Source organism: Protopterus annectens, chromosome 6.part0, assembly GCF_019279795.1.
Source record: "Protopterus annectens isolate FY-2018-M chromosome 6.part0, PAN1.0, whole genome shotgun sequence".
Lineage (NCBI taxonomy): Eukaryota > Metazoa > Chordata > Ceratodontiformes > Protopteridae > Protopterus > Protopterus annectens.
The window spans coordinates 239,786,716-239,801,278 of record NC_056737.1 but is presented as its reverse complement, the minus strand read 5'-3'; the positions used below and the strand labels follow the sequence as shown (position 1 = coordinate 239,801,278).

Genomic DNA, 14,563 nt, shown 5'->3' with positions numbered 1-14,563 from the left:
TGCGAGTAGTTCAAAGTATTTGTTATTGAGTGGTGCAGGATTTTCTAGAGTGGTTATATTGGGTAAAGTTCTTTCCATGCATTATAGTTTCATAGTCTCTGGTAAGCTGTGTAAGGTCAAGGACCATCCTAATGTAGGCCCCAAGGCTATAGAGTTCGACATCTAACCAAAACCAAGTAACTAAAGACTTCTTGACTGAGTCTATTGAATTACATTTCCTTTCTTGTAATGGCAGTCTGTTCCATGATCTCATGATATGTTTGATGATAAACCTTGATCTAGAAGTGGTTCTGTTTTGCTATTTGAAAGGTATAACTTGCCCCGTGAAAAGCAACTTAGCATTGCACAAAAGTTATGTTTAACATTAAGTGCAGTATATGCTAGGCACAGTCTGGCATGTAACCAGTGCTAACTGATAGAAAGCAAGTTACATTTAGCTAGATGTTCCTGATAAGTGGTTGTCCTGCACTCCATATTTATTTTATTAAATTTTCTTTGAAACCTTTCTGATATTGAGATGCCACCTCTTGAAAATATACAAAATAACGAGTTGTATTCATTTATAGGTTTAATATACATTTTAAATATTTTCAATAGGATTGCAGCATATTTATTTATTAATTTATTTGTTGTTGACTGAGTAAGTGAAATGGTCCTCAGATGCTTTTCACCCTCTGCTATGGTGCTTATATGCAAAGTAAATATATAAGCACATAATAGAAAATAGTAAAACGTATAAATGTGCATACATCTTTGCCATGGTATAACTGAGAAAAGCATTACCAACATGGTGCAGAAAAGAAAGTTGGTATAAATAAAAAACGAAAAACCGTAGTAACACACAATGAAAAATAGTACTAACACAGTGGAAAGCTTAGGTTCGAAACATTTCTTGGTCGTGTGTTAGGATTTATGAGGATTTATTTTGGCATGAAAGAGGCCAGTACATCTGCATTTATACTGAGGCTTCCACACAAGTCTCTTATGTTTAAATACATCTACATCAAACCAAGGCTCACATGGAGTGAGATGAATGTGTGGATATAAGTGATGGCAAAAGGAGATGCAGTAGTGAGATGATCGCTTTTCTGTATGCAGAAGCAGCTCATCCCTCAATCCTGAGCACCAAAATGAATGGGTAGAAAGGGGGAGCAAATCTGTCAGCAGTTATAGCATGAAACACCTGCATTCTACCAGTTCTGGAGCTAGATGTGGAATCTGGGTAAAGCAAAAGCAAGTCTGATAATCTGGCCACAAGACTGAAACCACTACCAGCAGGTCAAAGGTCAGCAGACCAAATAGAACACCATGTCCAGAGTATGCTTGAATCGACTAGTAAGGAAGGTATCTACATGAGCAAAACTAGAGCCGCTCATAATACACAGGAATTTTTATGAAAGAGACAAATCCATTAATAACCCAGATGTAGACATTAACCCAGTACTAACCAGTCTGAGGCTCTAACATCAAGTTCAGGAGGAAGTACTTGAGTAATGCAGTAACAGCTGCTCGTCAATTAATCACAGATACCCTGATAGAAAAATTATTTTCCAGCTTCAAAAAATCTAATGCAGTAAGTATTACATTCTTATCCACTAAGAGTAGTATCCACCTCTCAACATTATGAAGTTGTGTACACAACATTTTTTTCATCTTCCTGTATAACATAAGGAATAGTCTTCACAACCCTTATGTATCCTTGGTAATAAACTAATTATAAAAGAACATGTTCCAAAAGTCTAGCATTAGGCTGTAATTGTCTCCATACACAAGGGCAGTACTACCAGAGACCATTATAGTTACTGTTCTAGCAGCTTCAGTTGTATTCTTTGCAGAGTTATGGAGCAGGGGATAATTTAATGTATCCCGGAAGACACTGGTGAGCTAATATTACTAGAGAGTAGCATAGTTTTCTTAAAGAATGCCCTTTCTTAATCTGGAGATATTTTTTGAAGATGAAGCATTTGCACTTGGTAATGGACTGGCCACACACAGTGTCTACTTAGATATTGAAAAAGGTATTTGCTGTTGCATCTCTGGTTCTTGTGCTATGGAAATTCCCATTTAAATCAGGCAAATATATATGCTTGTATTGCTTGTTGGGGTTGACATGGTGGTTAAAGTGTATGTTTCACAGACACAGGGTACAGGGTTTAGTTCTCACCTTTTGTCGCCATCTGGTTATTGGCTAAGCACGTTAGTCTACAGACCGATTGCGAAGTATTTACCTTAGAGCCTGTTGGCATGGGCGGCAGTGCCCCTCACCTTGACCCCAGATGAGATGAATGCAGCTAGTGGATTGTGCACCCACTGGAGCTGACAGGGGGAGTGGGATTATAGTGAAGGGGCTTAGCCTGCCTCTGTGTCTCAAGGTAGAGGGCATGTCTGGTGGTATACATAGTGTACTGATATCCCTGGAAGTGTGCACTGAGTGTTCTAGAAGTAAATTCGTACCTGCTGCTTTTCCTCCTGCAGATGTTCTGGCTAAAGTGAAAAACAACTTGTCCACTGCGGATGACCGCACCATGTGTAGCACTTGAGGGGAACAAGTAGGTTAATGGCCGTTCAGGGAGAAGACTTGATGGTCATATAAGGGTGATGGTGTCAAGAAATGGCAGAAATGTAAGATTAAGACTAATGTATTACCAGTGACTGGAAAAACATTGTAATAAGTTAGTTTTTTTGAGTGAAGTTAAGCATCTCATTGAACTAATGGTGATTTAGTACATCAGCAACAGCAAATTCCACTTTGAGATAATGTTGGTCAGACTTTTCATTTCTAATTTTTACAGCAAAATCTGTGAGGTTTGTACTCCACGGACCGAGCCTGAAAATGGTCCGTTTGTATAAGCTCTACACTGATTAACAAATAAATACATCTATATTGTTGCTTGTGGTTTCAACAGCTTGCATCTGCTTTTTAAAACAAAAGCATTACATCCTAGTATTTTTTAACTCTTCACATTTTTAAATGAATCCTTCAATGTGACATTCATTTACTGCAACTGTATTAATTTTATGATGGTTCATTTTTCCCATATGCATACAATTTCAACATCTTCTGCAGTTGTTTTCTTCTTCATACTAGAATTAAGCTCTGCATGCCAGCATCCATTTTTTAAGGCAGAATGTTTTTGGTTATAAATATAATGTTTTTAAGTCCTCACGTGATTTACCCTAGGTCTTAATTCCCTGTACCACATCGGGTTATTCATCCCTCTTTTGGGAAGGGACGTGCATGTCCTTTTGGTCTTGGTACATGAGAACAATATGGGCCCATTCATTCCGTGACTGAGATGAGTGCCCTATTCGTCCCTTGTTTGTTCCCTCTGAGACTAGAGTCAAATAGAGTGAGCAAGCTGTATGTGTTGTGACTGCCCTGCAGGGCATGTATGCCTCTATATTTGTTTAACCACTTCTGACTTATTCTGTAGTGTGGCATCACTTTGCCCTAGATGCTGCCAGGTTCACCACTACACTCCTATTTGGGTGCCCAGCTGCTGGTCGGAGTGCCTCCTCCTATCCCCCAGGGTGGATGACCCAGAAAATGCCTTTCATTTGCTCCCCATCCAGTGGCTCTTTTCATCATGTGCTGCTTCTCAAATACAAGTTGTCTACGGCATAGTCATGGCTTTCCCAGTATGCCAAAGAGCATGGCTTTTAATGTATTACTTTGATAATTTCCTGACTGTGTAAATTATGCGTAGTTCTAGCTCATTTCCCACTCTGTAAAGTAACTAATTTGTTTCTTTATGATGCTATTTCTACAGGTCATCATAAGTAGTTGATATACATTTAGCTTCCACCAAGGATATGGGAGTCTCATTTTCCACAGTTTGCTTTCTTGCAGTTTGGAATGTGGGACCTGCTTCCAATCTTTTTACCCACATTTCTTGCTGTAAACTTGGCGACAGCAGCAGCATGCTTTCCCTTTTGGGTTTGGTTGAGGGTGTGGCTTATTATATTTACTTCTTAATATGCTTCCCTTTTCTTCACATTATGAGAAGTTTGGTTTTAATTATTGAAGTTCCTGAGAACTGCTATGTTTAAATCTTCCATTATATTTTTTGTGGTGCATAGTCCAGTTTTGTGGTCTCATTTGTTTTAACACATGTCTTGCATAAGTTTATATTCTGATTATCTCACCAAGGTCATTTTCTATTATAACAAAGCATCTTGTATTTGTGGTTTGGAGTTCTGTTCACTAAAATTACCATCTTGTTCACTTTGTTCTTCCCAAGTTATGTTAAAATTGAAATACACTAGTGTATGAGGTTAAGGACATAGATGAACACCCCCATTCACTGTAGATACAACCCTCCCAAATCAGTTCTGTAAATGACCTAGTTGGCTTTCCTTGTTGACAGAAGATAAAGTAGCATAAAAGCCTAATTTAAAATAGTCTTTGCTGTCACTACTGAGAAATCTGGAACCTGGCTGATGGCATTGCTGTGGAGCTGTAAAGGTGGTCTGAGCTGCACACTATATCTTACTAAGAGGGGGTGACAAGAATGGGGTACCCACAGGAATGAATCACTTGGTACCTTCATAGAAGGGACTGTGCTTATTTTTGGTGCAAGTAACCTGTGATTGCATGTGTTTGCTGTCCTAATCACTGGAACTCTCCCACTACTGCCTGTTATTTACCTTATTTCCTTGCTTCTACTTTGGTGATTTTCTTTACCTGTCTTTGGAATCCACCCTTCTTTGCTAACTTTATCAGCCTTAAACTTAAATCCTTCTTAGTGCTGTGCTTCATGTAAGTCAAACTTCTAACTACTGTGTCTGTAGCCAGTATCCACACGCAATCTGCCAGAAAACACCCTCCAGCAGTCTCTTATTTTCACTGGCTGGCACCATCTAACTGGAAAAACAAGACAATTACTCAGGAGGGTGCATGCTCAAAGCTGTTACTGTAACTTTCCCCTTCCCAGTGTAGTTAATGCTCCCTCCCCACAATGTTAGCATCCCCACACCATCCTTCAAGTATTATCCAGATTTAGAGGAATGAAAAAGATAATCATGTATCATAGGGTAATCACCAGTGCAGCAGTTGTGCAGCCATTAATAGAAGTCTCGAATGGAAGAAAGCACACTTCTTTTTTGATCCCAGTAATATAAAATCCTCTGCATTCTTACTTCCCCAAATCCTTATGACCTCCTCTACAACGGCTAACCATTTACAGTGTAGCATTATTATGTGATGATTTTTGTTGCACTTGAAAATGGGTGTAGCATTTGTATTAACAAGTCTTACTTTTGTGTTCTGATTCTTTCCCATAGTGAGCTGGATTATTATGACTCTCCGAGCGTGAATGCCCAGTGCCAGAAGATCTGCGACCAGTGGGATAACTTGGGTGCATTAACGCAAACACGCAAAGAAGCTTTGGAGGTAAGCTTAATTGTACACTACCAATTAAGTCTCGTAAATATTCTGTGATGTATGCTGTGTTCGTATGCATTTGTAAACATTGGAAGTGTAAAGCTCTAAAATTTTATTATGTAACTTAGTTATCATGGGTTCCCACATTACATTAGCTTTTACCATACAAACTTTGTATGCTTTTAATGTTTTAACCTGCTTTAGTTTATTAATTATTTTAATAGATACTTGCTTTTGTAATGTTTGTTGCCATTTATTGGTTGTTATGTTAGTTTAATAAGGCTGTAGCTGAAAAATGACCCCCTATAGTCAGTCTGCTCACAACAAAATTAATAAAATGAGGTGAATTTCGGCAGGGGTACAGTTTGTTACATTTTGTGTATATGAAACAAAAAAAACTGAGGAAAATTGTACTCATTACCATACGTCTTGTCTTGTTGGTTTGACATTGCAGTAGTCCAGTCATAGCTGTAATCTTACTGACGTGGTTTCTGGAACTCACTTGGATCATCATATGCATGTATTGGAGTGGACTGTGTTTTTTGATGCATAATGTATAAATTAATGATTCTTGCCATAAGGAATTGTTCACCTTCTGTCTTTATGAGGGTCCCAGTGCTGAAAGGGGATCTGTACAGCAATCGCTTTAGAAGATGACTGTGTGAATTCCATTACTGAAAGGGTAAATATATACAGAGACCTTTATAGAAGATGATTTTGTTGGTCCCATTTCTGAAAGGGGAGCTATAAGGAGAGCTTTCTAAAGGACAAGGCTGACCGAGGACCCAACAGTGTGCTTGTCTGAGAGCAAGGGTATATGGGGAAAAATGCCTCTTCCAGGACAGAATGACACTGTAAACAGTCTTACTATGTTGGAAGCAGTGCTGTGACCTGATAGTGAGCAAAATACGGGCCACCTAAGGGAGGTCACAGGTAAAGAGAAAAAATTAAAATAAAGAAGGATAAGAAAAAGTGTTTCAAGCAGCTTAAAAGACAGAATTACACGAATACACTGTAAACCTTCTTAAATCATTTAATGTTAAAAACAATGTTAGTTGAGCACATTTGTCATGTAAAATACAAGACTTCATCAGAACACAGCAGAAGTGACAAAACTGTTTAAATACATCACCTGGCCAAACATCCTGTTAATCTACCCAGCTACATTTCAAAATCTTAGTCATATGTTCCATTGTTAAAAACATACTTATGTTTGGATGCTAGTAGTCAGAGATTCCTCCTCCCCTGAATGTCCATGGTGAGTCACCATAGAAGTCAGGGTCTCAGTCTGTGTGCTGGATAGGAATGGTTCTTTACTCTGCACAGGCACTTAGGCAGGCAATGAAAACATTTGCATCACATCTCCAGGATTAGTAACTCAGTCCTGCCCTAACCACTGGTCACCTGATATGTGCAGGTATGCACGTTTCCCTTGTACCTCTGCATGGTTTTATTTTAATGGGAACTCCAGCTTCATCCACCCTTTCCAGCGTAAGGTAGTGATTAGTTACTCTTAAAATGTCCCTGTATACTACATTTACTCCTGCCCTTCTAGTCTGTCTCATAGTTGAAAATAATTTGAGACCGATCAGTTCACTTATTTGGTTGGGAGTTGAATAAATAAGGCTATTATTTTGTGGACTCCTCCATGCTGTCGAGGTCCTCTGTGGCGTAGCTTGTCGCTCCTCTTCCCTTTCCTTAGGAGAGGTTCAGATGGAACTTGAGGAGAAGGAATCTTAGGTCACTTTTCTACTGACGCTAACCGGTAATAATTCTGTTTTTGCACATATGAAAATTGGGGACCTACTGCTCCTGAGAAGGTGTGTATTCTTTTCACCCCACTGATGACTGATACTCACTGCTTCTAAACAGCCTAAAACTGACTATTACTTGGCCTGCTATAGCATTCATAGGCCATATTATTTGACCATGTTACTAAGTCTTGAAGATTTGTTAGGATTTGTCTTCTGCTTTGCTATACCTAAGGTCTCTCAACTACCAGTCTCTCCTCTCCCAGGTGTAGCGTTTCTTTGTGGAAGTGACATTGGAAAAACTTTCGAGTCCCTGATTCTTAAATCAAGGAATCTGTGGGAAATACTTGGTTCATTGTCTTCATTTAGGTTCGTATAACCCACTTCACCATTGATTTTGCTATGACAGTGGTGTGTGTGTGTGTGTGTGTGTGTGTGTGTGTGTGTGTGTGTGTGTGTGTGTGTGTGTGTGTGTGTGTGTAATGGATAGCTTGTTGAAGTTCTGTTTTGCTGGCAGCTTAACAGTAAGCTTTCATCCGCTAACCTTCGTAACTTCTACATGTACCATTCCTTCTCTTTTGGATCAGCACTAACTTCGGTAGCAGCTAACGTGGTGGGCATCAGCTTTCAACTTTCTACCCTGACAACTTATCACCATCTTCTCTTAATCTGTTATCACCTTGGTCATCTGGTAGTTTGTGCTGAGGGTAAAGGCTGTGAACTATAGTTTATCTGGTACAGCGTTTGATTTCCTTAGCCTTCATTTGCTTACTGTGTGACCTTGAGCAAATCACTTAACCAGACATTGTTCCTCTGTTCCCCCTGAAAAGGGATTGTGTGTGCAGTGGGCCTACCTGGTTAACAAATCTGTGTCATTATTTTATCACCTCCTCTATGCCTTGTAACTTGTATCTTGCTCTTCTCCAAACGCCCTAAAAATAACTTTTTTGCCTCATCTTTAAACATCCTCATCCTTCAACTCACCATGGTTAGGCCTGTGCCAAATTTGCCAGTGTCTCTCCTCTACTTTCTACTAACGTCATCGAAATTACTCAAACTACATTATTCTCTTGACTCAGAAGCCTGCACTACTCAAACTCTATCCTCATGATCCCTTAGTGAGCAACCATTATTTCTCACCTTGTAATCTTTATTCCTCAAAATTTTAAATTTCTCAAGTCATCCCCCCAGCCTACCTCCTCACAGCTGACTTTCAGATGCCACAAACTCTTCCCCTCATTCACTGGGTCTAACGGACTCTCCTTAGCCTCTTGTGGGCTCAACCAGCTCACATTTCTGGCAGGTCATGACTGAAGACATTGTAGGCCTGTGTTAGGTCTAGATCAAGTACAAATCACAAAGCCTTCATTTTCAGTTTTCACATTATGATTTCCATTTTAACGGCTACCTAATAGAACAGGAGGGCACCATCTCCTAATGCGTAGATCCTATTTGTACAATACCCCATCTGCTACTTCATCAGATGCTAACAGATACTTATCAGACTTGCTTAGTAGTCAGTGTTTCAATACATCCCACAACTAAACTCATAACTGCAATTGTTCACTACCTCCCCCAGTTTCCCCTTCAGAGTTTGAAAAGCTGCATTACTACTTGCCTCCTCACATACTTTGGAAAACTACAGTGACACTTATTATGGTCTTTTTTGACCAACTACAAAAACATGATCCTCTTGTCTTCATGTCTGACCTCTGCTTCTCACTGCTCAACCATGAATCCACTAAACCCCATTTTCCATTCCAGCATTTACTCTCTTAGGCCTCATAATAACCACAGACTCAACCAGAACCTTCTCTGTTCAGGGTTCATCCCCTTTATTTAAGTAACCAGTAGCTTAGTGCCTTCAATGGATGTTGGAAAAGAACTAAATTATATCCCTTCATCTACTGCTAGAAACAGAGCAGTTAAAATACCCACCCTAGACTGTGAGCTGCTTTCCCCCTCCTCATAAACTATAGCAACTGACTCCCTCATCTTCACAAATATATTGTCAACCAAACAAAATATTTCCCACAAATTTTCTAATGTTAACCAACACAGTACAAAAAAACGTAAATGGGCAAGTCCACTGGAATCATGGTCCCAGTAGGGGAAAACTGGGAGAAATGACTAGTTCAAGTGACTTGTTCAGAGTTGTACATTAGGAAAATGAGGCTTTGGGAATCAAACCCGAAAATGCCATTGGGTTTATGATTAGCATCATAGAGGCGTCAGTCTTCAACTGTATGGAAAACATTACTTTTTAGCATCAAAATGCCAATATTAGACCTTAGAAACCAGGTCAAAAAGAGTATACTTGGATAAAAAATCAGTTTCTGTAGAGAAAGCCAGTCACAATAGTTTTATATTCCAAGTAAGTTCTGGGCTGGGATAAACAAAGTCTTGGGAAAACCAAACCCCCTCAGTCACATTTTACCTTTATCCAGAATATTACAGAAATGAATACCCCAGCATCCCCCCACACCCACCCATCCTCCTTATTCTGTGATCCCTATCTTCCCCCTTTTCATCTAAAATTGATGTCCTCCAAGAGCAAACTAAAAAACGAAACTGCTAGTCTGTCTGATTACACTTGGTAGTGAGTTGTTTTATGCTTTTTAAAATGCTGCAAAGCTTTCATTGCATATGCATACGCTGTATGTTATCTTTTTAATCATTCTGTGTGTCCAAATGTCCAAAGTCCTTCCCTCCAGGAAAGAAGCTTTCATCCTCTCACTCAAAAAAAAAAAAAAAAAAAAAAAAAAAAAAAAAAAAAACTTCTCCGACAGCTAAATGCTTACTTAAATACAACATTCTCACCTAATACCAGCATGGATTTACCTTGGTGAGAAGTGCACTCTTTTCTCTTTGTTATTCAAGACTTTTGAATGGAGCTGGCTTTTTTCAGCTTGACCAAAGCATCCACCCTAGTTAATCTCAAGTGTCATATTAATTCTCCAATACCAGCTAACTTTGATCTTATGATATCCTGGTTTAAGTGCTGCGTAAGAGATCTTTTGCATTTAAACAAAAGTCTACTTTGTCCACTGTGCTGCCATTAACTCTGTGATCCCTTGAGACTTCATTCTCAGACCACTCCTTTTCAGCGTATTTGCAGATGGTTCTACTATGAAGCATTGAATATCAAAATCGAGGAACCACGTCATCATCACTCAAGGAATGTGAACTTGGACACCTGAAGAGAAGCCTCTACAAATTCCCTACCTTAAAGTGCAGCAACTGCAGAAACGACCAATAACATAAACTCTCACCATTGTCTGGTTACAATAAAGGCTGTCCTCCACCTTATAAATTCTAAGGAACGAGCGAAACTGCTCGTTCGGATCCTCTGCGTCTGCAGATCAAACACAGCTACCAGCTTTGGATACCAAAGCTGGTAGCTGTTTTTGATGTGCAGACGCAGAGGATCCGAACGAGCAGTTTTGCAAATTCCCTACCTTCTCGCCGCTTCCTTTCTAGCCTCATTCTTACATAAATGCCTACATACATACATATATATATATATATATATATATATATATATATATATATATATATATATATATCATATGTGTGTGTGTGTGTGTGTGTGTGTATGTGTGTGTGTATATATATATATATATATATATATATCATATATTTATTTATTTATTTATTTATTTATTTTTATTTTACATTTGTTAACCAGAAAATTCCGACTGGACCAGGTCCATTTTCAGCGGAGGCCCGGGGAGAAAAGCTCCAACATCAATTTATACAAATACAGTACATCCAGCGTAATACACAAAACAGGTTACATAATATATGCTGAGCATAGTGATACAACAAGAATTAATAAAAACACTCCAGGTAAAAAGATATAGAACATGGGTAAAAAGACAATGTCAGTCATACATTGGTAAGAAAAGAAAATATATCAAGTAAGATTTTACAGTAGAAAGTACCCTTTCAGATGACCAAGCCTACAGGGGATCAGAGCTCCAGCATGTGATCAGAGATGAATTTGGGGAGTTAATAGTAGTATGGGTAGGGTTTCGTGATACAAGGGCATAACCAGGTACTAAGAAGGTGTGATTTGAAGGAGTTTTTGAATATGGATGTGGAGGGGGCAGTGGACACGGATAGGGGAAGAGAGTTCCAATTTCTGGCACGGTGTGGGAGTAGAGCGCTTTCCCTGCATTATTGTTAGCCTTGGTGATGGAGAGGAGAGATTTTTCACTGGATCTTAGGTACCGGTTTGCATTATAGATAGTAAGTAGGTTGGATAATGAGGGTTTTTTTCAGGATATTTGAGAATATTGTAGGCTGTGCCCAGCTGGTGATAGTTAAGTAGCTGTGGTAGCTCAAGCCATTTTAGTTCTTTTAGTGCAGCACAGTGATGGGTTCTATAGGTTGAGTTAGTAGCAAACTTGGCTATTTTATTGTAGCATGATTCTAGTTTGTCTAGATCACACTGTCTGATTTGGGAAAAGATTGGTGCTGCGTATAATAGAGTTGAGAGGAGGTGGCTTTGTGCAAGAGTGACTCTTGTTTTTTGTGAGAGAAAGGACTTATGCCTGTATAGGGAACCTAGTTTTTTGTGTACTAGTTTTATGGTATGTGAGATGTGAACATCAAAGTGGAGATTATTGTCTATTTCAATGCCCAGAAGTTTGGTGTGGTTAAAAGGGGAGATGGTGGTGCCGTCCTTAGATGTTATGGTAAGGGTTTTTTTTTTTTTTTTATCTATTAGGGGTAAATAGTAGCAGTTTTGTCTTTGGGATTTAGAATTAGTTGGATACCCGATATCCATTTTTCTACTGAGATAAAGGTATCTTGAGCGAGTGTATGTAGGGTGGCGGGAGATGAGGCAGAACAGATCAGGGTTGAATCATCCGCATATTGTATGAGTGTGGCATGTTGTGTAGAGCATTTGAGGTTATTTGTGAAAATAGAGAACAATAGCGGGCCCAGTATACAGCCCTGTGGGACTCCTGTGGTGGTTGGAAGTTGTGTAGACAGAGTTCCTTTCCACTGGACTGATTGTTGCCTGTCAGATAGGTAGCTTCTGAACCAGGCTATAGTAGAGGAGGTGAAGGATAATGATGTTAGCGAGTCTAGTAGAATGGAGTGGGAGACCATATCAAATGCTTTTGAGAGGTCTAGGAAAATGGCTGATACATATTTGTTATCATTCCTGTGAAGGTTTATATAATTAGTGAAGGATAGAAGGGCTGTGGTAGTGCTGTGATGTGGACGGAAACCATGTTGTGTGGTAGATAGTAGATTGTGTGTTAAGAAATGTCATCACTTGCAAGTGGATGCATTTCTCAAGAATTTTGGATGAGGGGCAAAGGATGGCAATAGGTCGGTAGTTGGAGAATTACCTCCTTTATGGAGAGGAATGATGTGAGATGCTTTCCAGAGTTTGGGTATGTAGGATTCTAGTATGGAGCGGTTGATAAGGATGGAGACAGGATATGATAGGGAGTCACTAGCCATTTTTAGGTATGCAGCAGGTATGTTATCAGCTGCTAGTGTGGTTGGCTTTAGTTTTAGGAGGAGTTTTTTGATAGTTGAGGTGGGCACTGGTGATAGGCTGAAAGAGGGGATGGTGTGGGATATGTTAGGGTGTGACTGAGGTAGACTATTTTTGGTTATTTGACTGGACAGGGCTAAGATGGATTTAGTAAAATGGTTATTAAATTGAGAAGCTATGTCTAGGGTATTGTTAGTCGAGATGGGTGCTGGGTTTGTGGTTTTGCCTGGCTTTAGTAGGGAGTTAATGGTATGCCAGAATTTTTGTGGACTATTTGAATATTTCCTTTGGGTGCTAAGAAAATAGTTTTGTTTGTTTATTTTAGATTCAGCCTTGGACTTGTTTCTAAGCTGTTGATAGTATTGTCTGGAGCTAGGGGTTTTGTCAGTTTTCCAGATTTTCTAGGCTTTATCTCTAGCTTTTAGTAAGGCTCTGGTGTCCCTATTTAGCCAGGGTGCATAGTTGGCTTTAACTCTGATCTTTCTGCTCGGTTCTAGACTGTTAATGATGTTAGAGAAGGTAGTACTGAAGAAGTCTACTGCCTGGCCTAACCCGAGTGTCTGTAGTGGTTCCCAGTTGCAGTGGCTTAGGACAGTATTTAGGTATCGTGGGGTAAGGTTACGGTCATCTCGTACAAATTTGTAGACTACTGGTTTGGGGTGATTGGAGTGTTTCTGGAGTAGGAAGGTGGGGAGATGATCACTTAAGTCATCTGGGAGACAGCCTACTGTATAGTTTTGTTTGGGATAGTTGGTTAGTGTCCAGTCCAGTATGGATTCTCTTTGTTTTCTCATCTATTCTAGTTGGCTCTTTAATTAGTTGAGAGAACCCATATAGATTGATATGACTAGAGGGGCTTCTGGAGTTACAGGCTGCCCAGTCAGTGTTAAGGTCTCCTAGTAGGATTGTTTCCTGAGGTAGATTGTCCTTTGTCCAGTGTAGGATGTCTTCTATTATGAGCAAGTTGTTGCCAGGAGGTATGTAGCAGCATATTATATTGATCTTCTTGGTGTTTCTTATGGACAGGACAGAAAATAGGACTTCAGCATTTTGAAAAGTGGGTGGTGTGGTGTGCAGGAGCTGGAGGTTAAGGGTGTTTTTAAAGAGAATGGCTACTCCTCCTCCTTTCCTGTTTTTTCTATCAGATCTAAGTGCATTATGCCCTGGGGGAAGAAAGTCTTCATCTTGGATACTGGGTTTAAGCCAGGTTTCTGTAATGGTGAGTATATCAGGGTTGTAGTGGGCTATGAATGCATGTAGGTCTGTTAGCTTGTTGGTAATACTACTTATGTTGAGATTTAGGATTAGCAGGTCAGATGTTTGTCTTGCTGAGAGGGGACCTGGATTTGGGTGAATGTCACCAGAGGTTAGCAGAGTTTGTAGGAGTGTCAGTATGTGTTTTTTAATATTAATTGTTTGTGAGCTTGGTCTATGAGAGTTTTTCTTAGTGTGGTGAGATGGTGTAATTTTTGTTAGTGAGTAATATATAGTTGTGAGATTTAAGATTGTAGGGCAGATGTAGAAGTCTGAGTGGGTTTGAGTGGGTGGGCTAGTGTGGGTAAGTGTGATAGTAGTTGTGCAGCGGTAAGTCTGTTTTTATATATATATATATATATATATATATATATATATATATATATATATATATGTGTGTGTGTCTGTTTCACTTGATTGAAAGCTCACTAGACAAACTCATTTGAAGGAGCACAGAAAGCTCACGACTGAAACTCATTTTGTTGAAAGGTATATGCCCTTTTTCCCAATGTAATACGATCCTGGAGGTAGTATATATAGTAAGGGTGGGTGTGGGGGGCACCTATTTTATATATTTTAAACCATATACGTGGATACTTAGAACTGTAATGAATGACTCTTTTTAGAACACATTATATACCGAAACAATGTGTGTGT

The 14,563-nt window shown here is 39.4% G+C and overlaps 1 protein-coding gene across 6 annotated transcripts in view; it reads left to right on the top strand.

Moving 5' to 3' along the window:
* The window catches only part of ACTN1 (actinin alpha 1), a 744,367-nt gene that overhangs the window by 610,308 nt on the left and 119,496 nt on the right, over positions 1–14,563 (top strand). For all 6 annotated transcript variants that reach the window (XM_044073986.1, XM_044073984.1, XM_044073982.1 and 3 more), the window contains exon 13: positions 5,284–5,392. In XM_044073986.1, the coding sequence (XP_043929921.1) occupies positions 5,284–5,392 (109 nt within the window). The remainder of the gene's footprint in view (positions 1–5,283; positions 5,393–14,563) is intronic.